The 20,284-nt window shown below is 37.7% G+C and overlaps 1 protein-coding gene across 1 annotated transcript; it reads right to left on the bottom strand.

Annotated features, from left to right (window-relative positions):
• Nucleotides 1-291: 291 nt before the first annotated feature.
• On the bottom strand, nt 292-17,056 carry FGL1 (fibrinogen-like 1). The gene is made up of 7 exons (XM_010144102.1): nt 16,991-17,056; nt 10,769-10,949; nt 8,226-8,385; nt 6,532-6,629; nt 5,512-5,600; nt 4,196-4,383; nt 292-454 (listed from the first exon to the last, which is right to left on the bottom strand). Exons 1-7 carry the CDS (start codon nt 17,054-17,056, stop codon nt 292-294), a joined length of 945 nt encoding a protein of 314 aa, XP_010142404.1.
• Between the last annotated feature and the right edge of the window lie 3,228 nt (nt 17,057-20,284).

Raw genomic sequence — 20,284 nt, 5'->3', positions numbered from 1 at the left:
AGGTGAAAGGATTTATAGTTAATGCAGAAGCCAAAAAATCTCCACGATGATGAAGATGTCCTTATTCCTAGGTAAACGCCTGCCCTATAAAAAAAAAGTCCTGTACACATATTAGCACTGGTATTTATATCTACAGGCCAGATTGCATTCTCATTATCATCTCATCTCATAAAACTACTGAGGTTGCAGAGGAATTATGCCAGATTTATATATGAATAAACAAGAAGTAAAAATCTGCCCGTCTAGTTTAATTTGGATTGATTTGCTAAAAGCTTTACTAGATAAGTCATCTTAATAAACAATATTAGGTTCAAAGTCTTCTGGTCTGACCTTCATGACAACGGATTTCAGAGAATACCACCACCCATGCCAAGTGTACCAAACAATCCCGTTGTCTGTCTTTGCAGTGTAAGGGCCCTTGTAGTACAAACCGTTCAAGTTGGCAGAGTGACACCTGGTGGAAAAGTAAAGGAAAACAGAAATAAGGCCTCCTGTAGAAAGATTTGCAAGCATTTCTTGTTTCTGTGCGAGTCAGAAGTTTTACCATGTTGACAACAGCCCAGTTTGACAGCTGCAAAAATTTGTATTTGTGGACTTCAGTGCATCGAAACATTAACGGTTTAATTAGGGCAGAATTGCAGGTGCTTTTGGCTTTTTTGAAACAAAAGTTCTTTCTATTCTTGCCACACGTTTTCTGGCATTACTAGCTCTTTGAGTTTTGCCTTCTAATCTGTGTCAGGGGAGAGCTATTCCAGAGTCGTTCAGGTTGTGTGTGGCAGCAGGGCATATACCAGACAAACGCCTTGGGAAAGAAATACTATTCTGCTTTTTATTGTTCCAGAATAGTCCCTCTTAAGATTTGCAGTTACCCTGTGTGGTGTTTTGTATTACAAAGCCTGAAAACCACCATCAGTTTGCCTCCTCAGCCGTGGACTTCTGTTTACAAATAGATGAAGTCCGACAGCTAAACATATGTATACCTATCTTCTGGATCATCAGAGCTGGCACTTTGACTAATTAATTTGTTGTTGTTGTTGTTCTTTAACACACTGAAGCAGAAATGCTGTTGTAAGTCCCCAAAGCCTTGAATAGGTATTAGCAGAACCTTGAAACTCATTTGGTTTCAACAAGAAAAAAATTTAGATCCTTACGTAGCCATACAGAGAGCAAGATGGTAGTTTCCTCTGCAGCACACTGTAATGAATTGGCTTGGTTTATCTGCCTTCAATATTTTGCTGTAAGTACTGTTAATGCATAACTGTCGAATACCATGATGGATTTCAAAAGCAGACTTCAGAAAATATGCCAACAGAAAACAGTCCAAATGAACCTTATGGATATTATTACTGGCAATCTTATTCTCTTTGGCTTTGCTTACACTTTATTAATAACAGGTTTTGAGAACTTAAATAAAAACTGTAATAAAGCCTCACAGAAAAATTCTTATATATATATGCTTATTTATTGCTTACAATTTTTAACCTCAATGTAATGTGTTGGTTGAAAGCTTATAAACTGCAGATATCAAAAGTGACTCTTTTTTGAAAAATTACAAACTTGTATCACAACTGACATAATCTGCTGACATAATCATAGCTATACGCATTCTGTGTTGAGCAGACACTCTACTTCCAATCAAAAGACAGATTTTATTAGAAAAATTATAATTGATAAGAAGTATCTAGATCAAATGATCCCCTTCTTTACTTCCTTTGATAAAGCAGGCAAAACACTATTGAGAAGTAAAAAAAAAAAAACCCACAATATGAGAAGTAACAACTCTTAATTAGTGCTGGGAGGCAGTAAGAGCAAAAATATACAGTATTCTGTAACCGGCTGGATGCTGTCTGAACATACTAAAGAAAAAAATGGCATATGATTATTGATATGATGTTCTGAAGGAACATTCATTATCAATAAACACCTTAAAGTTAGTCTATGTTCCTCTTTTCTTTCTGATATAGGCTAATTTTTAAAGTAAAAAAATGCACCACAGTAGTTTCAAAAGTACAGTCAATTCCATTATCCATGGACATTTTATCTGAGCTATATAGTAACTTCATGACGGATGAGGAGAGATGGAGTTGGTTCCCTGAAGAACTCCAGTACACCCCCACATGGATGTAGCTATGCTGTCTTCAGGGATATTGGTGAGGCAGGGAGCCCGAGTTAGTGAGATCTGTGGCTCTAACTAGATGCCTGGCAGATCCACTGTGATCATCCATGCATGTTGTAACTAGAAGTGAGGATGCTGGGGAGAGAATAAGCTCATGTCCGACTAGACTTGTTAGCTCTTGTTTTACTATGAACCTACTGACCTTTGCAATGCCTAGATGCAGAAAAGCCTATGTCTTAGATGTAGTACTAGAGCGAACGCAGCTCTGTAGATTTGCATCCAAGCTGAAAATCTCTTTTAGAGCTTTGCTTACAAAAGAATGCAGAGAGGCTATTTTTCTGCAGAAGTCCAGGATAACAAGTCCTGAGTTGAAGCAAGACTGATGCCTTTAAACTAGATCTGAGCTTTCATGTGGCCTCAATTCTGTCACAACCCTTGGTATTCATATTATCTGGACATTTCTGTATTTCATTAGTCCAGATAGCATAGAGCTGGCTATAAAAAATGACTTCATAGCTGGGAGCTCCTATACAAACCAGCCAAGAGCACTAATTCCTTCTGTGTTTGCTAATCTGTGCGTGACAAGTACGTGTTCCGAGTGCTTTCCTTTCTCTGCCAGTACTGTTCTTCTGGGTAGGATTTAAGGATACTGAAATTTTCTAGTATTTTACAGTATTCAGTTTTGTGTTAGGCTTATAAAAAGTCAGTAGCAAGGCAGTGGAATAACACTATTAGTTACTCATCCAAATAGACTGTCACTTTAAGAGCATGAGCTACACGGCCATAATAGGAACTAGTCTGGTAGGAGTCAGCTATCTTTAGTACTTATGTAGCACCAACTACAAAGTATTAATACATATCAAGTTCTGCTGTGCAGCTACTTTTGCAAAGGGGGTTATTCTTTTGTTCAGACCAATCTAATATTTTTTAAAAAAAGTTTTTAAGAGACAAAAAAATATATGCTGTTGACTAGAGGTGATTGGGGATTTGCTCTTAATGAACTCCATGGCACGGCAGCAGTTTTATGCTACCTGAGTTCTAGACATTCCTCTAAATCTACAGGAGTTCTGGTTTCATGGGAAAAAGATCTCCAACATGCCTTTCCCTTTTACACCTTAGCTTTCAAGAAAACAGCAAAAAAACCCATTGCGTTAATAGCTGCACATCGTATCACCTAAGGTGGTCACAAACTACTTATGGAAACAGAATTTGGACAATGAGGAGTTAAAAAACAGAAACAAATGATGACACAATACAGAGAAACAATGGAGTTGATACAGCCTGGCAGCTCTTGCCAAGTGAACTGAGATCACAGTGAGGGAGTTGTGTGCTTCCCTGAGTTGTATTTTAAACCTCTCTATTACATAGCTAGATTGCATAGTTTCTCTTCATGGCTGTATTTATCTAATTAATTAAGGGAAATAACACAGCTGCCTATACAGACAGTGCCAAGGCTACCAGTTTTATCCTTTCTTTTTGAATTACTATTCTGTATACAAGTGCAATTTTAAAATTCTTTTACTGAACACTATTTAAAAAAATATTCCTCTCAGTCCAGCCATGCTCACTGACAGAAACCGAGTGGAGGCATTCCCATCTTGATATAGAAGGCGTAACAGGAGTGAGATATTGTGATCTGAGATGAAAAAAATGAGGCTTAATAACCTGGCCCTAGCTTAACTTGTCAAATATTCTGCAGTACTGCCACATCTGGTCTAGTGCAATGCAGGAGAAATGCAAGAATGAAGTACAACAGGGATACACCTGCGAAGTCTACATGACCTACTTGTGTAAAAACTGGTTACCTTAAAGGAGCAGAGTTATCTTCTTACTCTCTGAGACCAAAGATGTCCAAAGCCTATCGCAAATACCATTATCACACACTGGCTTGAGCTGTTAGGTAGGTGCTGTCCCTTCTAAGGTGAGTCTAGTCTTACCAACACCAAGATCTCTGGTAGGGGTCAAAGGCAGATTGCAAATATAGCAAACAATGACGATCATGTCTTTTACCATGTGCTATTATGGCATGAATATGCATGAAGCAGAATAGTTGACAATACTGATATAAATTCAAAATACCTGTTAAACCACCAGCCAGCCTTTTCCTCTTCAGCACAGTTCCCTTCATAGTTGTCATTATCCCTGTCTTTTGTACTAAATTTCATTCCTCGATGATCAGCCCACCATTTCACTTCAGGATGAAATCCACCAGTAAGGGAATCACCAGCTGTACCAGAGTATTCACCACAATTCATCTCATAAGAATGCTAATGAAAAGCATGAAGAAAGGAAAGAAAAAAAAAAATAGTATGTCAAAGAGTGAAACCACAAAGAGGAAAATAATCTGTTGATTTGTTACTATTTTTATGCTCAGAAACGTCATGTCACTTAAATACTGTGTACTAGATGAAGAGGTGTAAAGAAGCTTACTAGGAGTAACATTTGTCCATAACCTTATGTATAAATGACACAATGACAAAAATAGTAGAGTTAGTTTGCAGTACATTATAACAAATCAGAACATCATATACCATTATTGTTGGTAATATCATCAAAAAAATAGAGAAACTGCTTTTATCCATGGCTGATAAACCAAATGATTCATACATCTTACAAAAAGTGTGAAATTGATGTATCAATGTCATCATCATGGCTTGGCTTCGCGAACGAAGATCTGGGAAGGGTTTTTCCCACGCTCACTGCAAGTGATGAGTGCACCCTTCGGGCCTGCGCGGTGGATTTTTTAGGTGAGGCACCAGCGTGCGCGGAACTGGCTCCACCCTTTACACCTGAGGTTCATCTGCCAGGGCCTAGTGAACTTGGATGGCGACAGCGAAGTCCTCGGGTTGTAGGTTTGGTTAGAGTGTCCTTCTCTGAGCTGATGGATGAGCCTTACAAGGCTAAACGAGCTCCATCTGCCCGGGTTTGGAGTCAGAGTTGTCCTTCTCCTAGGATGGTTGCCCGAAGGCCAGTGAGCCCATCCTGCCCATGGACACACTTTGTCTGACCCTTCAGCTGAGACCTGTCTGGCTTGGGAGACCCCACCGGAGGCACATGCCACCACCAGCACAGCTCTCAACCCCACAAGGGCACGCAAGCTCCTTCCCCACGGCAAGGGGGTGCCCGTGAAAGAGTCGCTGCTCTACCTCCGGACATCACAGACCCGGGCACGGGGTGGCCGGGGCCTGCCAAGAACAGGAGTCCTGGAGGCTATGTATCAATGTAAAGCACTATTATTACATATTTGAAAATTCCAAGCATTCTTAAGGAAAAAAAAATTATAATAAGGTTCTACAAAATGAATTATGAAAATTAGGAAACCTGTATGTTTATTGTCTGTCTACAGAATCCACATTTTCATTAAAACCTCGAGCTCTTATTTAATATTTTATTACCTCTTCATCCGCAACTCTGAATCTTGCATATTGTGCAAAACGCCGTTCTCCATCAAAATCAGTTAGATCAATTCTTAATGTATAGTTCCCTTAAGAAATAACAACACAAATTATTTTGGTTAAACTAGCCTATCTCACTACTTTCAAACCTGAGTATTCTAGTAGAAGATTAAAACACTAATTATATTTTTATCATGAACGTGATCATCACATCATATATTATGACATTTTTTCTTCTGTCTTTATGCATATTAAAACATATCTTGCTATTCTTTGTCTTTATTCATCTGATTCAGCTTAGAAAATTTTAGAATTATTCCAATGCAGATTTTCAAGTGTAGACAAAAAACATCTTAAAAAACCCCAAAACCTTACAGGCTTTCTATTTTAGTAAGGTATTTGAAATCGTAATGAAAGGATAGTGAGAATCAGTCAATAAGCATACACCTAAGAAAAGTAGACTTTTATACTCTGAAGAGTTAAACTAGGTCCACATCCTGGTGGCCTGGATTGCCGTATGAATTAGCTGGCTAAGTCAATGTGTAAGTTTTGTTTATGCAGCATTCTACAGCAAAGCAGAAGTTATCTTAGATTGAGTGACTATTAGAAAGATGGGAATAGCTTTCTAAGACAAGCCTAATCAACAGGACGGGCCTAGATTTGTCTTTGGGTAATAGCCTATGCACCCATGTAAAGCCCTGACTAAATGAATTGGTACAGCATACTACCTGACTGTGGACTGTTAGTGATGGTGACAGTGAAATGGGTAGAAAGAAATTATTTTAAGGTACACTCCTGTCTACTGTTCCCTGTTTTGCAGGGGCTCCCTGCATGCCATTGGCCCAATGGCAGTTTCAAACCTTTCGTTAGAAGACATATATACAAATGTGTTTGACTCTGAAACTTGTAGAAGTCCATGCAGACCATCAATAGAAGTCGGGACTCATGCTAACAAAAAATGGCCCAGAAAAAGCAAAGAAACAGAAACAATGGGTGACTATTTTGCAGTACAAATCTTACCTTGATTAGTCAAATAATGAAGATTTTTATTTCCAAGCCAATATTCATCATTTGTGAAAACAAAATTTCCAAAGCCTTCTTCATAGTCAGTCCAGACTCTGAGAAGAGTATAAATGACTAATTTATCAAAAAAGCAAGTTTGCTTGGATGTTTATTTTGTCATACAATCATAGATCACAGAATAATTCAAATCAGAAGGAACCTCAGGAGGTACTCTAGTCCAAAGTTCTATTTCTCACATGTGAAAGGCTGAATCCCACACTACACTGGCTACTGAATCCCAGTACAGAGTAGTCCCTAAGAGGTACATTGAAAGGGTTTTAAGATTAACAGATTTTAAGGCCAGAAGAAAGTACAATAGCTCAGTCTAATCCCTGGTATGGCACCATATACCCAAAGTGAAAACATTTTTCCTGGTTAAATCCAGGATACCTAAGAGGATGTGTAGGCATATCATAAGCATTGATTTTTTATTTTCTGTGATTTGATTAAGTTGTGAAACTCCTGCAGCTGGATATATAATTTTGTAAATTGAAGGACTAGCTAGCCATTTCCAGTTTCGAATTCTTGTAATTCAAACAATTTTTGAACTCATACTGGTGCATAATTTCAAGAATTCATGTGTATGCTGAAAGCATGGAGTCTTTTCCCTGTCTGCAGTGGCTTTGAAACACTCTCTCAGGGATTATGGTTTCATGACATGTTCTAATGGGGACAAAACCCCAATCTGTTTCCTTGGTAAGATGCAACCATAGTTCAACCAACGGGTGAAGGTATTAGGCCGTAGACAGGCCGTCATAAGAGAAAGCAGCCTCTGTGACTTAAGTAGCTGGTAGTCTCTGGAAACGGAGAACAAGTGGTAGCAACTGTAAAAAGCTACAGATTGCTTCTGTAACTTGTCTGGCCAGCTTTTATAAAATAAGAATAGCAAATTTTTCTTGTCTGGATTGCAGTTTTTCACCCTCTCTGGGAATCAATTCTTTCCATAAGGGTATTGTGAAGTTACAGTAAGTATAAAGACAGGTAAGACACAAATCCACAGAAGGATGCAGATATGTGAAAAGCAGATTGGGCAAACCAGGGGTTTTAAAAACCTTCTTGTTGCTTATGCTGTCTATAAATATTTGTGGGGTTTTTTATATTCAAGTCTCACAGCACCAAAAATTTCCCTTCTGGTCATTTCCCAAAAAATGCTTGAGTCTTGGCAAAGGCAAGAAGGTTAGGTGTCCACAAATCGAGTTCTCACCCATCTTATCTTTCCTGGCATTTTACCATGAGCTACAGATTATTCTGTGGTGGATTTCTCTCATACTTGCTTGCTGATGCTTTTCAGTTCAAGCACACTGCTTAAATTGTTGCTCTTTTAGATTTTTACTATTTCAAAAGCCAAGGCAGTCCATTACTTGTCATTAAGAGTTCTTGCTCCAACAATTGTTACTGCATTTGACATTGAAGTGTCCTGATGTAAAATGCACAGCTGTCAGAAAAAGACTAAAACAGACGTCTCCCAGAGGAGAGCCAGAGCCAAAAGTGGTGTCTCATCTGGAAGCTATCCCACACAATAACTATTCCTCTCTTTTTTCTGGGCTAACAACTTATTCATATAAATCTGAAGTTAAGATTTAGCTTAGCTTCTTCTGGTTTCATGTTTCTCCACTTTGTTTCCAATTTTAATGACTAAGTCTAGTACGTACCTATCAAAATTCTGGCTGCCATCAGAACGTCTCTGAAAAACAGTCCAACCACCCCCTTCAGACATGTCACAGAAGGCAAGGAATTCAGTAGGACTGTGGATAGGTCTCATCTTATAAAACCCGCTTTGCTTGTGGCCATCTCTGTAGATCTCTGCACAATCTATTTGCAAAACATTCATTGGACAACATGGGTTTTTTAGTCCCATACTTACTGGCAAAACTAGAAATCAAGTCAATAACAGAAATCAAGTCATGTCATGTAAAAGTCACATATGAACAAAGGAAATACCTCCGCAACCACTCTTCTATGACTTTGGGGCATTCTTTTGTATTGGTGTTGTTTAAAACTTTATTGTGCTGTAGTTATTTTGGCATTTCTTTTCAAGAATCACTTTTCCATCATAAAAGATTTCCATTTTTGGTTTCATTTGACTAGCAAAATAATTCCTCTGTTTTAAGAAGGGTCACTTTTATTTTACAAGAGTATCATCCACATTAGAATCCTGTTACAATTATGGGATTTCTCCAGATATAAACCACAGAGTAATTTTTAAAAGCAAGCATGTACTTCTATGGACAGAAAGTTCACAGGAGAACTGCCAAAAACAAGAGTATGGAATCAGCAGTGATAGAATAGGGAAACAATTGCTGAACCTGATACTCCTGTCCCTTATATTAAAAACTACCCCCAAAAAGTGCAATGTATGTGTAAAACGATGCCCCTTTAGCTTGATACCATTTACCATCTGGTCTGCATTGGTGTTAATGACTACTCAGCATTTAGAGTAACGACAAAATTCAGAGCTCATGAAAACATAACAGCAATGTAATTGTATAATCTTATCTTTTTTCCTCTAGGAGTTACGAAATAAAAGGAATTCTTTTTTTCCATGTAATCTACCATCAACCAGTCATACAAAAAAGATGTATAGTTTTCAACATTTCTGTTTTTCCTGGCAATGGTAGGGCTGATTAACTGTAAGATATTCCCTGAAACATTTATGAACATGCTGGCTGAACTTTCAGGCCAGTTTGGAACTTTCTGAACTATTATATTTCTTCTCAATGAAAGTGTCAGTGAAAATTAGATGTAGAAAATAAACAGCTTATCCTGAAAACGAATATCTGTGCCAGGATTTGAATAAATTCTAATAAAAACCATTATTTAAGTAACATCTAAGTTGTATTTCTGTCATTTTCTTGTCCATTATTTTCTTAGTAGGTTAGCAAAACACTTAAGTATATTTTAATTTTTATCAGGTGGATATAGTGTGGAATTTCTCCCTCACTATCTAACCCCAAATTAGATATCTCTGTTGACATTAAAAGGCTACAGCAGTTCGAATGAAATAATGTAGTATCAATAGGGAAATGCATTTTCCAAGCTATAAGAAAAGCAAAATAATAATAATAATAATAATAAAAATCATCAGAAACCAGAACAATTTAGATCTGTTATTTAGAATCACATTCTAAGAAAATAAACTGAGGCATATACTAAGAAAGAACAAATACTTTTCAGGTAAATGTGGTTTTAATAGTTTTTTCTAATAACAAATGAGTCAGCCATAATAATAATAAAAAAGGTATTTCAGGATGCTGAATATGTAAATAAATCTACAGCTAAAATTTACAGTCAGACTTACAACTGCTTTTAATTTGATTTTAATGGTGCTTTATTACATTTGATGCCTTGTTATATGTTGTGATTTCTTCCAGCAGCATAACCACAACAAGTACATTCAAACAAGGCTATTAAAAATTACAGAAGTTTAGACTCTCCAGTGCTGTACAGCTCGAAATGAACACCATCCAAGAATCAGACCCCAAAATTGTATTTTCAATCCATCTATTGGTTTGGATGGTGGTTTATTATTTTAAGAGTTTGGGCCTTACTCCAGCTTCTCCAGTCTAACACACTTAGCCTTCTTCCCCTGCAGAGGGATCAGATCACCACCAGAATGCTGGTGAGATTACAAAAACAACTTAAACCCGCTATTTTAGAAGCTGTGATGTCTGAGCTGAATCTAACTCGGTCTGAATGGTGCAACATACAGAATATTATTAAAGTAAGATGCAGATGTCGTTATGCCAGGCTTATGAGTGTAAATATGGGTGTCTCAGGTTGGAACAGAGTCAGTGTGTGCTTGTAACCCATGTGACACTGTGAATGTGAACTGACTCTGTGGGTTAGAACTTTTTGAGATTATTCAAAGAAGGGTGTTTAGAAATCAGTAACCGCTTATGTCTGTTATTGGCTTTTATCTGTTGTATTGATGATATTTATTCTGATTATCTTGTTTATTGATTGTTTTTTTAATTATGTGTTATTAATATATCAACAAACTGCTTCAATCCTGATTTGATTTATACTGTGTGAGATTTTTCCCTGCATCATTGGGCCTAGGTAAAAGTTGAACAATGTTTTAAACAAACAATTTTCTATGAGCTTTTAAAACAGTAAGTCAATGGCACCAATTGTGCTAAAGCTTCTTGATATCATTACAATGAACAGTAATGGAAAGAATAGTTTCATTTCTAACCTGAATACTGTCTTTTTCCTCCCAAGTCAATGACACTGTCTTCATCTCTTCTGTCACTGTACTGAGTCTCTCTCTTCTCTAAAAGCTGTACAATTTTTAACTGCTGCTGTTCCACATGATGTTCCAGAAGCCTCACCTGGCCCTGAAGTCGTATCTGCTCTTGAAAACAGTTCTGTAGATCCTAGAGAGGAAAATACGTATGAATGTAAAATCAACAATTTTTTGTCACATGTAATATGTGACACAAAACCAAACCAAACAAACCATAAATAAAATCTAACTTGAATAAAACATTTTGTTCACAAATTCATACAGACAGTATGTTGACTTGCACCTCAGTTGCTACCTCTATTTAAAACTATTTAGTATATTAGAGTGTCCAGACAAATACCTTTATGCTTTACAAAGAAATCACTTCTTTAAATAGCAGCTCTCACTCCAAACATGCAGAGAGGACTTTAGGGAAAAATGCTACAGTACAGTTCCTATCATAGAGACTACTTATTCTCTGTCACCTGCTGTATACAGAGATTTACTATCCAGAAAGGCCTGCTACTAACATTGTGAAGGTTCTAAAACTCTGGCATTTTCGAGTCCACACTGAAACATTTTCAACTTATTCATTTCTCAAAAGCTTTTAGATTACACATTTCTTATTATAAGAATCTTAACAGTCCCAACATAAATATTGTAAAGTTTCAAGCTCATTTTTGGTATGCCAAAATAAGTAGTCCCTAAGAAGCTGCAAATGTGCATGGAAAGAAGATGTTAAAAACTTAAAGTCAATGTTGTGCTGTGACTTGTACATTTTATTTTGCCTTTCAGAGTGGGTGAGAAATGTGGTGATTCTGATATGGTGATACCTAGCACTCATTTCTCCCTGGTGCACATACATACGTGACAAGAGAGCTAGAGTAACTGTTCCAAATTCTGACACGCTGAGTTCAGGCAGAGTAATAAACAATTGCTTTTAGGTTAATGACTATGGTAAAATAGTCAAAGTGAACAGAATCAAATCTAGGGAGCTTAAATTAAAACAGCCTGTACAGTTTCAAATAGATATTAAACAAATTTGCTTTCAACATGAGAAAAAAAGCCTTTAGGGTTTTACGATACATTTTACAAACGTGACATGAGGTTCTGCATCGGTAACATTTTGTCTGCAATTTTATATGAGCAAACAAGAGTTTGGTAGCTATGGTGCTGGCACAAGAGCACAACTAGCACTGTAAAAGCAAAATCAGAGAGGCAACCTTTTTGAAATCTGATATGCAATATCAAATATGCAGTAGTTCTAAATTGGTGCAACCTTATTCATAAGGCCACATTATCTACATGAGCTAAGGGTGTAAACCTGTCACATTTGCCATCCATATGGAAGAGCTGATATCTTAGAACATTGCCCTATCACACTGACCTATAGAGGGATTTAAAGTAACACACTGATGTGCACCTCCAGTGGCATCTGCATACTTTCATTTGTATCAGGCTCAGGCTTCACCTATTTTCCATGAACACTCCTACCAAAATATTTCTTGTCAATTCCTTGCTGCAGTGATTTTTTTTTCCCCCTCTATCGGAAAAGCTGAGAGCATTCTTTAACATTCTATGCAGCACAAACACTGTTCTGGTTAGGATCCTTTCCTAGCAGCACCATTCACCACAACTCCAGGAATAAACTTTGTGAATTAAACTAACAGTATTAATTAGAATCTGCGTTTTGTGACTCTACTACATGCAGATTTTTTTCATAATTAATTTGTGGAACTAGGTGGAACTAGCAGAGGAACTTCTGCTACTGTCAAGGAACATCCGTATAAACTGTATCATGACGATGACCTGTTATTTCTAACAGAAATAAGTGTTGCAGACCCCTTTGCTTTTTCACTACAGAGGATGAAATCACTTTCAACAAATAGACAAATGAACTAGAGACGTTTCAAGAGAGTATTTAGAGATAAAAAATCTACATCCATAAATTCACTACAACGGTTCCAAGCCATTATGTTCCATTTGCCTGCAATATTTAGCCACACTGAGATATCTGATGATCAGACTTTGGAGAAGAATCCTGAATACAAGCTCTTCCTTGAAGTATTTCTGAAGTGTATCAGATGCTTGCCTTAAGTCATGCTTTCAGAGCCATTGTTCTGCCTACTCTTCTGTATGGGTCTGAATCGTGGGTCATCTACCGCCACCACCTGCGACTCCTCGAACGCTTCCATCAGCGCTGCCTCCGGACAATCCTAAACATCCACTGGACTGACTACGTGACTAATGTCACTGTCCTTGAACAGGCAGAGGTCACCAGCATTGAGGCCATGTTGCTGAAAACGCAGCTGTGCTGGGCAGGGCACGTCTCCAGGATGGCGGATCACCACCTCCCTAAGATTGTGTTCTGTGGTGAACTCACCACCGGCTGCCACAAGAGAAGAGCTCCAAAGAGGAGATATAAGGACTCCCTGAAACAATACCTCAACCTTGGCCATATTGACCACCATCAGTGGTCCACCCTGGCCTCCAATCGGGAGATTTGGAGACACACCATACATAACGCTGCTGCCTCCTTTGAGAGCACGCGTAGAATCAGTCTCGAGGAGAACAGAGAGCGCAGAAAGAACCGTCCCTCGACTGTACCACCCAAGGAGACCTTCCGCTGTGCTTTTTGCAAACCTTCTGGTGTGCTTTTTGCAACCGGACTTGCCTATCCCGCATTGGCTTTTTCAGCCATCAGCGCGCTTGCAGTAAGCGTGGGTAAAGCCCTTCCCAAATCTTCGTCCGCGAAGCCAAGCCATGATGATGATACATGGAGGAATAAAATAATGGGGAATAGACATGTGGCAGGACTAGACAGTTTGTCAGTGACCTGTTCGAGAGAAAAAGATTCAACTGGCTCTCTGGGTTTGGGCTCCCCATGTCTGGCTGCTTTGGTAGCAGGTGTTTCTGCAGACTGCAGCCGCCTGCTTGCTACCAGGTCCTGCGAAGCCATTAAGCCGCTTGACCACAAGGGGGAGCTGCGGCGTGAGAGGCACGTTTACCAAACACTAACATTTTTGGAAGAATAAACAAAGCAGCCAGTGAACTAATATCCCCAGAGTCCTATCTTATTTAAGAACACTCGTTGAAAATCCTGTTCAGCTGTTGATAACTACACGAGCATAACCTCATTTTCTTCTAGCAGGAAACGAGAGAAGAAAATACTTAAAATATATAAACATATGGAGACAAACCAGCCACATTGGCTTAGAGGGATGTTATTTGGCCATAAGCACGGGTTAATGTCTGACATGTTGCATATTACAAAGAAAGGATGCACTATTGTGCATCTTTCCAGGGTGGTTGACTCAACTTGTATCTGCAGCTTCATATAAACCCCTCACTAAAGCTGAGCTGAATTGGGAGATTCAGAAGAGGATTCCTTGACAGGTCTCTGCAAATTCTCAGACTAGTCCTGAACACATACAGAAAATTATGGAGAACTGGAGAGCTGCATAGGTGGGTTGAGAAAGAGTGAATAAGTAACTGAAAAACGTATTATTTCCAGGCTCACCCTGATGAGCTAATGTAACTATACAAATAAAGCTGTCAAAATAAACCATGTTAACAGACCAAATATTAATCCTAGTCATATTAATCCTAATCATATTAAGAGTGCTAAAGGAGCCAGCATGCCACGCTTACCAGGTTTACTGCAGCATTTCTTTATTGAGAAGGTTAGCCTGTATCAACCTTAATTCAGTACTCACAACCTTGGAAAACATGGTAAAATACAATAGGAAAGACCTGAGTGCCCCTGGAAGTGATGGCCCCTATCACTAGGCCCTTCAGATTTCACAGGGAAGCCTTCAGGTGGGAGGCCTCTTTAACACACGGCATGCTTTCAGTTCTGGAGAGAGCATGAGTCTGCACGTTTGAGGAGAGGCAGCTCTAGGCAGGTAAGTGCCTTTCAGGTGTAGTGAAAATGCATCTATCAATTCACCTATTCATACTGCTAAAAGCCATTCTCCTAGAGTCATTAAATTGTATAGTACAAGTACAAAACTCCTCAAAAATATTACCGTACCTTAGAAAAACTTAGTATCTAAATTTAGTATGACACTACTTCATATACCACCATAGAAGGTCCCTTCCTTTGAATTAAATTAAATACAAGCCTAAAACAGGATATGTCTCTAAATGTTATTATAACTACACCATCAGAAAGAAATGACTGAGCAGAAATAGAGGTTTTAAAGTAACCTACATATGAGTAGGACTGGTATCTGATGCTTTGCATTATCTCTCTGACTCACGCCTTCTTGGTGATACCTCTTTCTGTCAGCTCCAGAGAAATACCATTTCACTTTGCTGCTCCACAGCAAAAACACAATTCTCATGTTTAGAATTCCACACCAATTTTTCCCATGGGACAATCACAAGTTAGCTGTGCAACTTCAAGGTTGATCAATGAGGCTTTTAGATCTGCAGGTTACCTGGCCTTTTAATGTACTACTACACTTTTTCACATGATAAGTCTTTTAAAATCATTGGAGTTAAACCAGTGCACAGCTAAAATGATACAGAAGCAAAATGTAACCTAGGGTTATAAGAGTCAGCAGCTATAACATATCGCTATCCCTTTCGTTAGATATGGACCAAGGTTAAACTATGACGGTGTTGAAATACTTGAAAAAAACATTAATTTGATTGTGCTGGTCTCCCGTGGACAGTAGTGCTCACTGTCTGAAACCAGACTGAACATAACCTGTTCTGCCTGTGTCAGTGAAGCAACTGTTTGTACTACACATTGAGAAGCAATTATCTAACAACTGCTGACAGCTCTGCTCTTGGACAAGCAGTGCCGTATTTAACCAGCTGCTGCAATTATTGTGCATTAACAATCTGTATTTCATTATCGAGTAAATTATTTAGCAGCTCGTGACCTTCCATTAAAATAGATGCTATAAATTAGAGCCAGAATACTTTATAAAACTATAAAAATATAAAATTTTTACTTGAGGTGTTATTTTCTATATTTTTTAACTTAAATGATCTCCAAAAAACCTCTGATGAGATTAGTGTTTTAATGAGATTGAAATGTGAAAACTTAAAAGATAAATTTCAGAATGTTCCCATTTTTTATTTATAGGGTCAGGCAAAGTTCATAATAATCCAAATGAAAAATCAAAATAAATCAAACATATTTCATTGTAATGCCTGTTTCTCAGTAGGCTTCTGAGCAGAACTGATTACAGAGGCAGGTGCTTCCTAAAGAGCTAATTATCTGAGCAAAATGCTCCCGTAAGATAAAGTAACCCACAAACAATAATGCTCACCTAGTTGTAACTTCAGCAACCACTTCCACATAGGCAATTAGGAATCAACAATTAAACCTCCCAGGTCCCTACTAGTTAGGACCTGAATATCAAACCAGGAAGGACAGTCAAGACAGGCAGTACAAGCCTAGTGTTCGGTTAGATGTATTTTAAGCTGTAGAGTAAGTGTGATTGTGTTAGGGTTTTGTTGGAGGGGTAGAATACATAGGAGGAGGTTTGGGGAGCTAGATGTGAAGGACCTTAGATTGTTGTTTCTGTACGTCAATTAGAACATAGTAACATGTAAACAAGTAAGAATATGAAGCTTTGAATCTTATTTGAGGAAAAAGTTGTATGGCAAGTGGACGAAGTAGAAAAGGACAGAAACATTCTTTATCTTGAGTGTCAATAACCAGAACTGGAGCCACTGCTTTAGAAGTTTTTGGGTTTTGCCTTTCTGTAAGTATGCTGCTCAAAACAAAAGGTGTTATTCTGAATTAGCATCACCTCTGAATGGCAGTAAAACTGTCCTGTGTGCCTTCCAAACAATATGCCTATTAATGCATGATATGATGCCTTTTTTTGGCAAAGATATTCTTTCATCTATTTCATCATTCTATCACCTCCTATTTCGCGTCAGATCCAGTAACAAACTGACTGCATTACTTTCTTCAGTGCTATTGCCCAGTCATTTATCATCCATTATATATTTATGCATTTGTTTTCTCTTTCCTTACTGGAACCTTGTCCCCACTGAACATCATTTGAGGTTATTTCCCTGCTCTTTCAGTTTTGTTCTGAATTCTAGTCTTTTCCATCAAAGGTTCTGCAGTCCCATGTAGCTGAGATACGTTGTAAGCACTATGGAGGACAAGGTATGAAATATTTAGAGTAATTTCTATAGACAAATTTAATTACTAGAACTTACAGAGCTGCCAATGGCGTCCATCAAGCTAGCTGCAAGGACAAAATCAATCATTATCAAAATCTTCATTCTTTGGAAGCTGTGAAGTAGAGGAACAAACAAAGAGGAAATATTAGTTAAATATTAAACCTAAATATTTATACCTCACATCTTAAATTTTATTAAAATTAATCCATTAAACCTATAATTATTTTCTTACATTTTGTAAATATAATGTATATTTAGGCTTCATTACAAATGTCTAAAATAGTCTGATCAGGTACAACTCTAAAACCCAGTAAAACCGGAATTTATCCTTTTAGGCCACTTCGTATCAGAGCTCCCCATCTATTTTAGGACAGTGATTCAAGGTTCAAACCTATGTATTTTATTGCAAAACAAAAAAAAAGCAAAATAGCATTTTAAAGTGCTCTGAAAAGCAGGGCAATATTTCTTGTTGTTCCTTTAAAGCTGAGAGAAAGTTCTCTGTTATATTCCAGTAATTAAAACCTGAATTGGTTTTAATTTAGTTGTCCTTGAACTAAAGATTTGTGCAACTTCTGTGTGCTAGGAGAGGATGGAGATAATTTTACTGTTAGAGAGTAATTTGGGGGGAAACTGCATTATAGTTTTTATTTATAGTTTTATTCTATCAGTGGAAAGGATGACATCTTTCAACTGATAGCTATGCATATTTTGTACTGTATGATATACAGAATTTTATATGTCATTATTTTGGCATATAAAATAATTTGCTTATGAAATAATCATAATTGTATCTCGCTGTCTTGCAAACACGAGCTGATATGACTTCAGAATTTTCTGTGAGGTAGATGGGTGCTTTTCAGCTCATAGATGAGAAATCAAGGCCTCCAATTACTGAAATATTTACATAGACTATACAAGAACAAATTCTAAACTCATTAGTTAAACTGCTGCAAGCTATCAACAGAGGAATTTTTTTTAACTTAAAATATTTTCATTTAGCATATGCTAATGCCTGTTTAAACAAAATATGTGTCCACTCCACTTTTTCTACTTATTAAACTAAATCAGCTAACTACATGATAAAACATTTGTGGTTAGACAAAGCATAAGACCTATGATAGAGATTAATGATTTGATGTCAGGATGTGCTTACTGAAAAGCCAACTTTATGGAAATTTCCACTTGTATTTCTACAGGAGTTAGAACACCAGTGGAACTTTGGCAAACTGTATTTTTTACTGTACAAAGGTAATCAAGATGCTTATGTGAAGCATGTTTTTAAGTTCTTTAAAATTGGACATGTCCAACTTTATTTTTAGCAATCTGAAAACCTGATGCAAGAGTACAAATTACAGTCCAGCCAAATTTCATGTTTTCAACACCTACCTCTAAAATACTCAGGATGTTTTTTTTAAATTACAGTTATCTAAGTAAGCAACATTGGTCCTATTTTTAGTTCTGCAGTTTGCTGGTTTGAAAGCATCACATATGAAAGCATCGACTTGTGAAGGCCTGAGTATATCCATATAAAGCTCATTCTACTACTTCTTGCACTGGAGTGAAGCAGGCACAAGGTGTTGAGGATACTCTACCCATTGACCCATGTTACAAATGGCTCAGAAGAGGGTTTTTTAGGCAGTCTGGACATAAGCAACATGTACCATTAAGCTGCAAAGCTCTACTCTAAGCTGATACCTCTCTCTAAGGATTCCAAGGAATCTATTAAAAATTACCTATAAAATGTTGACTGGAAAGTGTGAACTTAAAATCTTGAGCTAAGTTATTTCTATGCCATAAAACTTCTGGATTTTAAGTTGTAAGTTGTTCTTCATGATAACCAAAAAATGTCATTATCATTTGAATTAGAAACTTTACCATAATTCAATGCAACAAGTTCTGCTACTGTTTGAAGTGTTGAATCCTATGAATTTCAGGCTTAAGGCGGGGGGGGGTGGGCAGGGGTAGAATCTGCAGGTACTGCCTGACATTGAATTCTGTTATTGATTTAGATTTCAGAGGTTTCTGCCATGATAAAACATGCCCTTTCACCTTATGACAGTAGTAGTTAATGGCTTTAGCAGCCACTACTGTTTTGAAAGCAGCTCTTGCCATCTGTTGCAATGACACTGTCTGTGAGAGGGGTGACCAAAGAGTACGTTAACTATTTGGGTAATGCACAAATGATCTATCTCTGATAATAACTCCATAGATATCTTAAATACATTTAGAGAAGAGAGAGAAGAGACTATTTTTCTCACTGGAAGATTCATATTTAACTGTTTGCTTCATTTTCAGTTATTTTCATTATGAAAGCACACTGTTCTCCCTCATAGTAGTCCTAGTATTCAAGCTGTTCTATCATGATTTCACTGATTGTGAATGCCTGAATACTGCAACCAATCTTAAAAAGTTGTGCAGCTTTACTACTACAACATTTTTTTGAAAAACCTACCAAGCAAATCTTGCATAATGTTCATAGAAATTGATGTTATTAAAAAAAAAAAAATCAGGCACAATCAAGGCAGATGCCTGTAAGGAATATCCCTTACAGCTTGTGTGAGTTACTCTAAGCAAGCTGCTCAGAAGGTGTTAAGGATCAGCTCAAACCAGGACAGAAGGAACAAAGAGCTCGAGAGTGTAGAGTGTGTGCAGTTGGTTTGGTTTGTCGTCACCTGATTTAAAAGGATTCCTCATTCTAAAGCACATTCCTGGTGTAAGGAACTTTGTAAGGTGTGCACTTGGAAGACAATTCTGCATGTATCAGTTTCATCACTGAACTAAGGTGTGCTCAAAAGACATACCAAAATACAGAAAAAGATTCATAAACAAAATTCTAAATGTGATAATTTAAACACATTGCTCTAGATATTTTAATCCCGGAGTTTAATTTTTAAGAAAGCAAGTTGGACAGTGAGCCCAGGATGGATTATTGATCCTGTAGTCACTCACAATATGAGCTCACTATGATATAAGAGAATTAAGAGGCATATAAAAAGGGAGAAACCAAGAGCTCCACTTGTCAGTCAGAAACAGGGAAGACATTGAAACACGAAGGACCCAAGGGGGAAAAAAACCCAGTCAAAACCACAGAATGGACCTGAAGTAGGTATGATGGTGAGGAGGGCCAAAATCTTTGTGCTGTTGTCCTCCCCCCCCAGAAAAAGGAGAAAGGTCAAGAAGACTAGGAAGACACATGAAAACTCAAGCTCTGAGAGTGTTTCTCTGCTTCTGTCACTGCCCAGCAGGGAGACCCAGAGAGGTAGAGGACAGTGAGCAGGGCTGATCCTGGAAGGGGCAGGACTTATACCTTTGATACAATTTCTCAGCAGG

The sequence above is a fragment of the Buceros rhinoceros genome, unplaced genomic scaffold, assembly GCF_000710305.1.
Source record: "Buceros rhinoceros silvestris isolate BGI_N320 unplaced genomic scaffold, ASM71030v1 scaffold14319, whole genome shotgun sequence".
NCBI lineage: Eukaryota > Metazoa > Chordata > Aves > Bucerotiformes > Bucerotidae > Buceros > Buceros rhinoceros.
The sequence above is the reverse complement of the archived record's forward strand: the minus strand, read 5'-3'. Positions and strand labels throughout refer to the sequence as shown.

Coding starts and splice junctions, on each gene's coding strand:
- FGL1 (XM_010144102.1), bottom strand. CDS start 17,056: ATGAAGATTTTGATAATGATTGATTTTGTCCTTGCAGCTAGCTTGATG. Junction 8,386..10,768: donor AGGAAAAAGACAGTATTCAG/GTTAGAAATGAA, acceptor TTTTGCAAATAG/ATTGTGCAGAGATCTACAGA. Junction 6,630..8,225: donor GGCAGCCAGAATTTTGATAG/GTACGTACTAGA, acceptor TACTCTTCTCAG/AGTCTGGACTGACTATGAAG.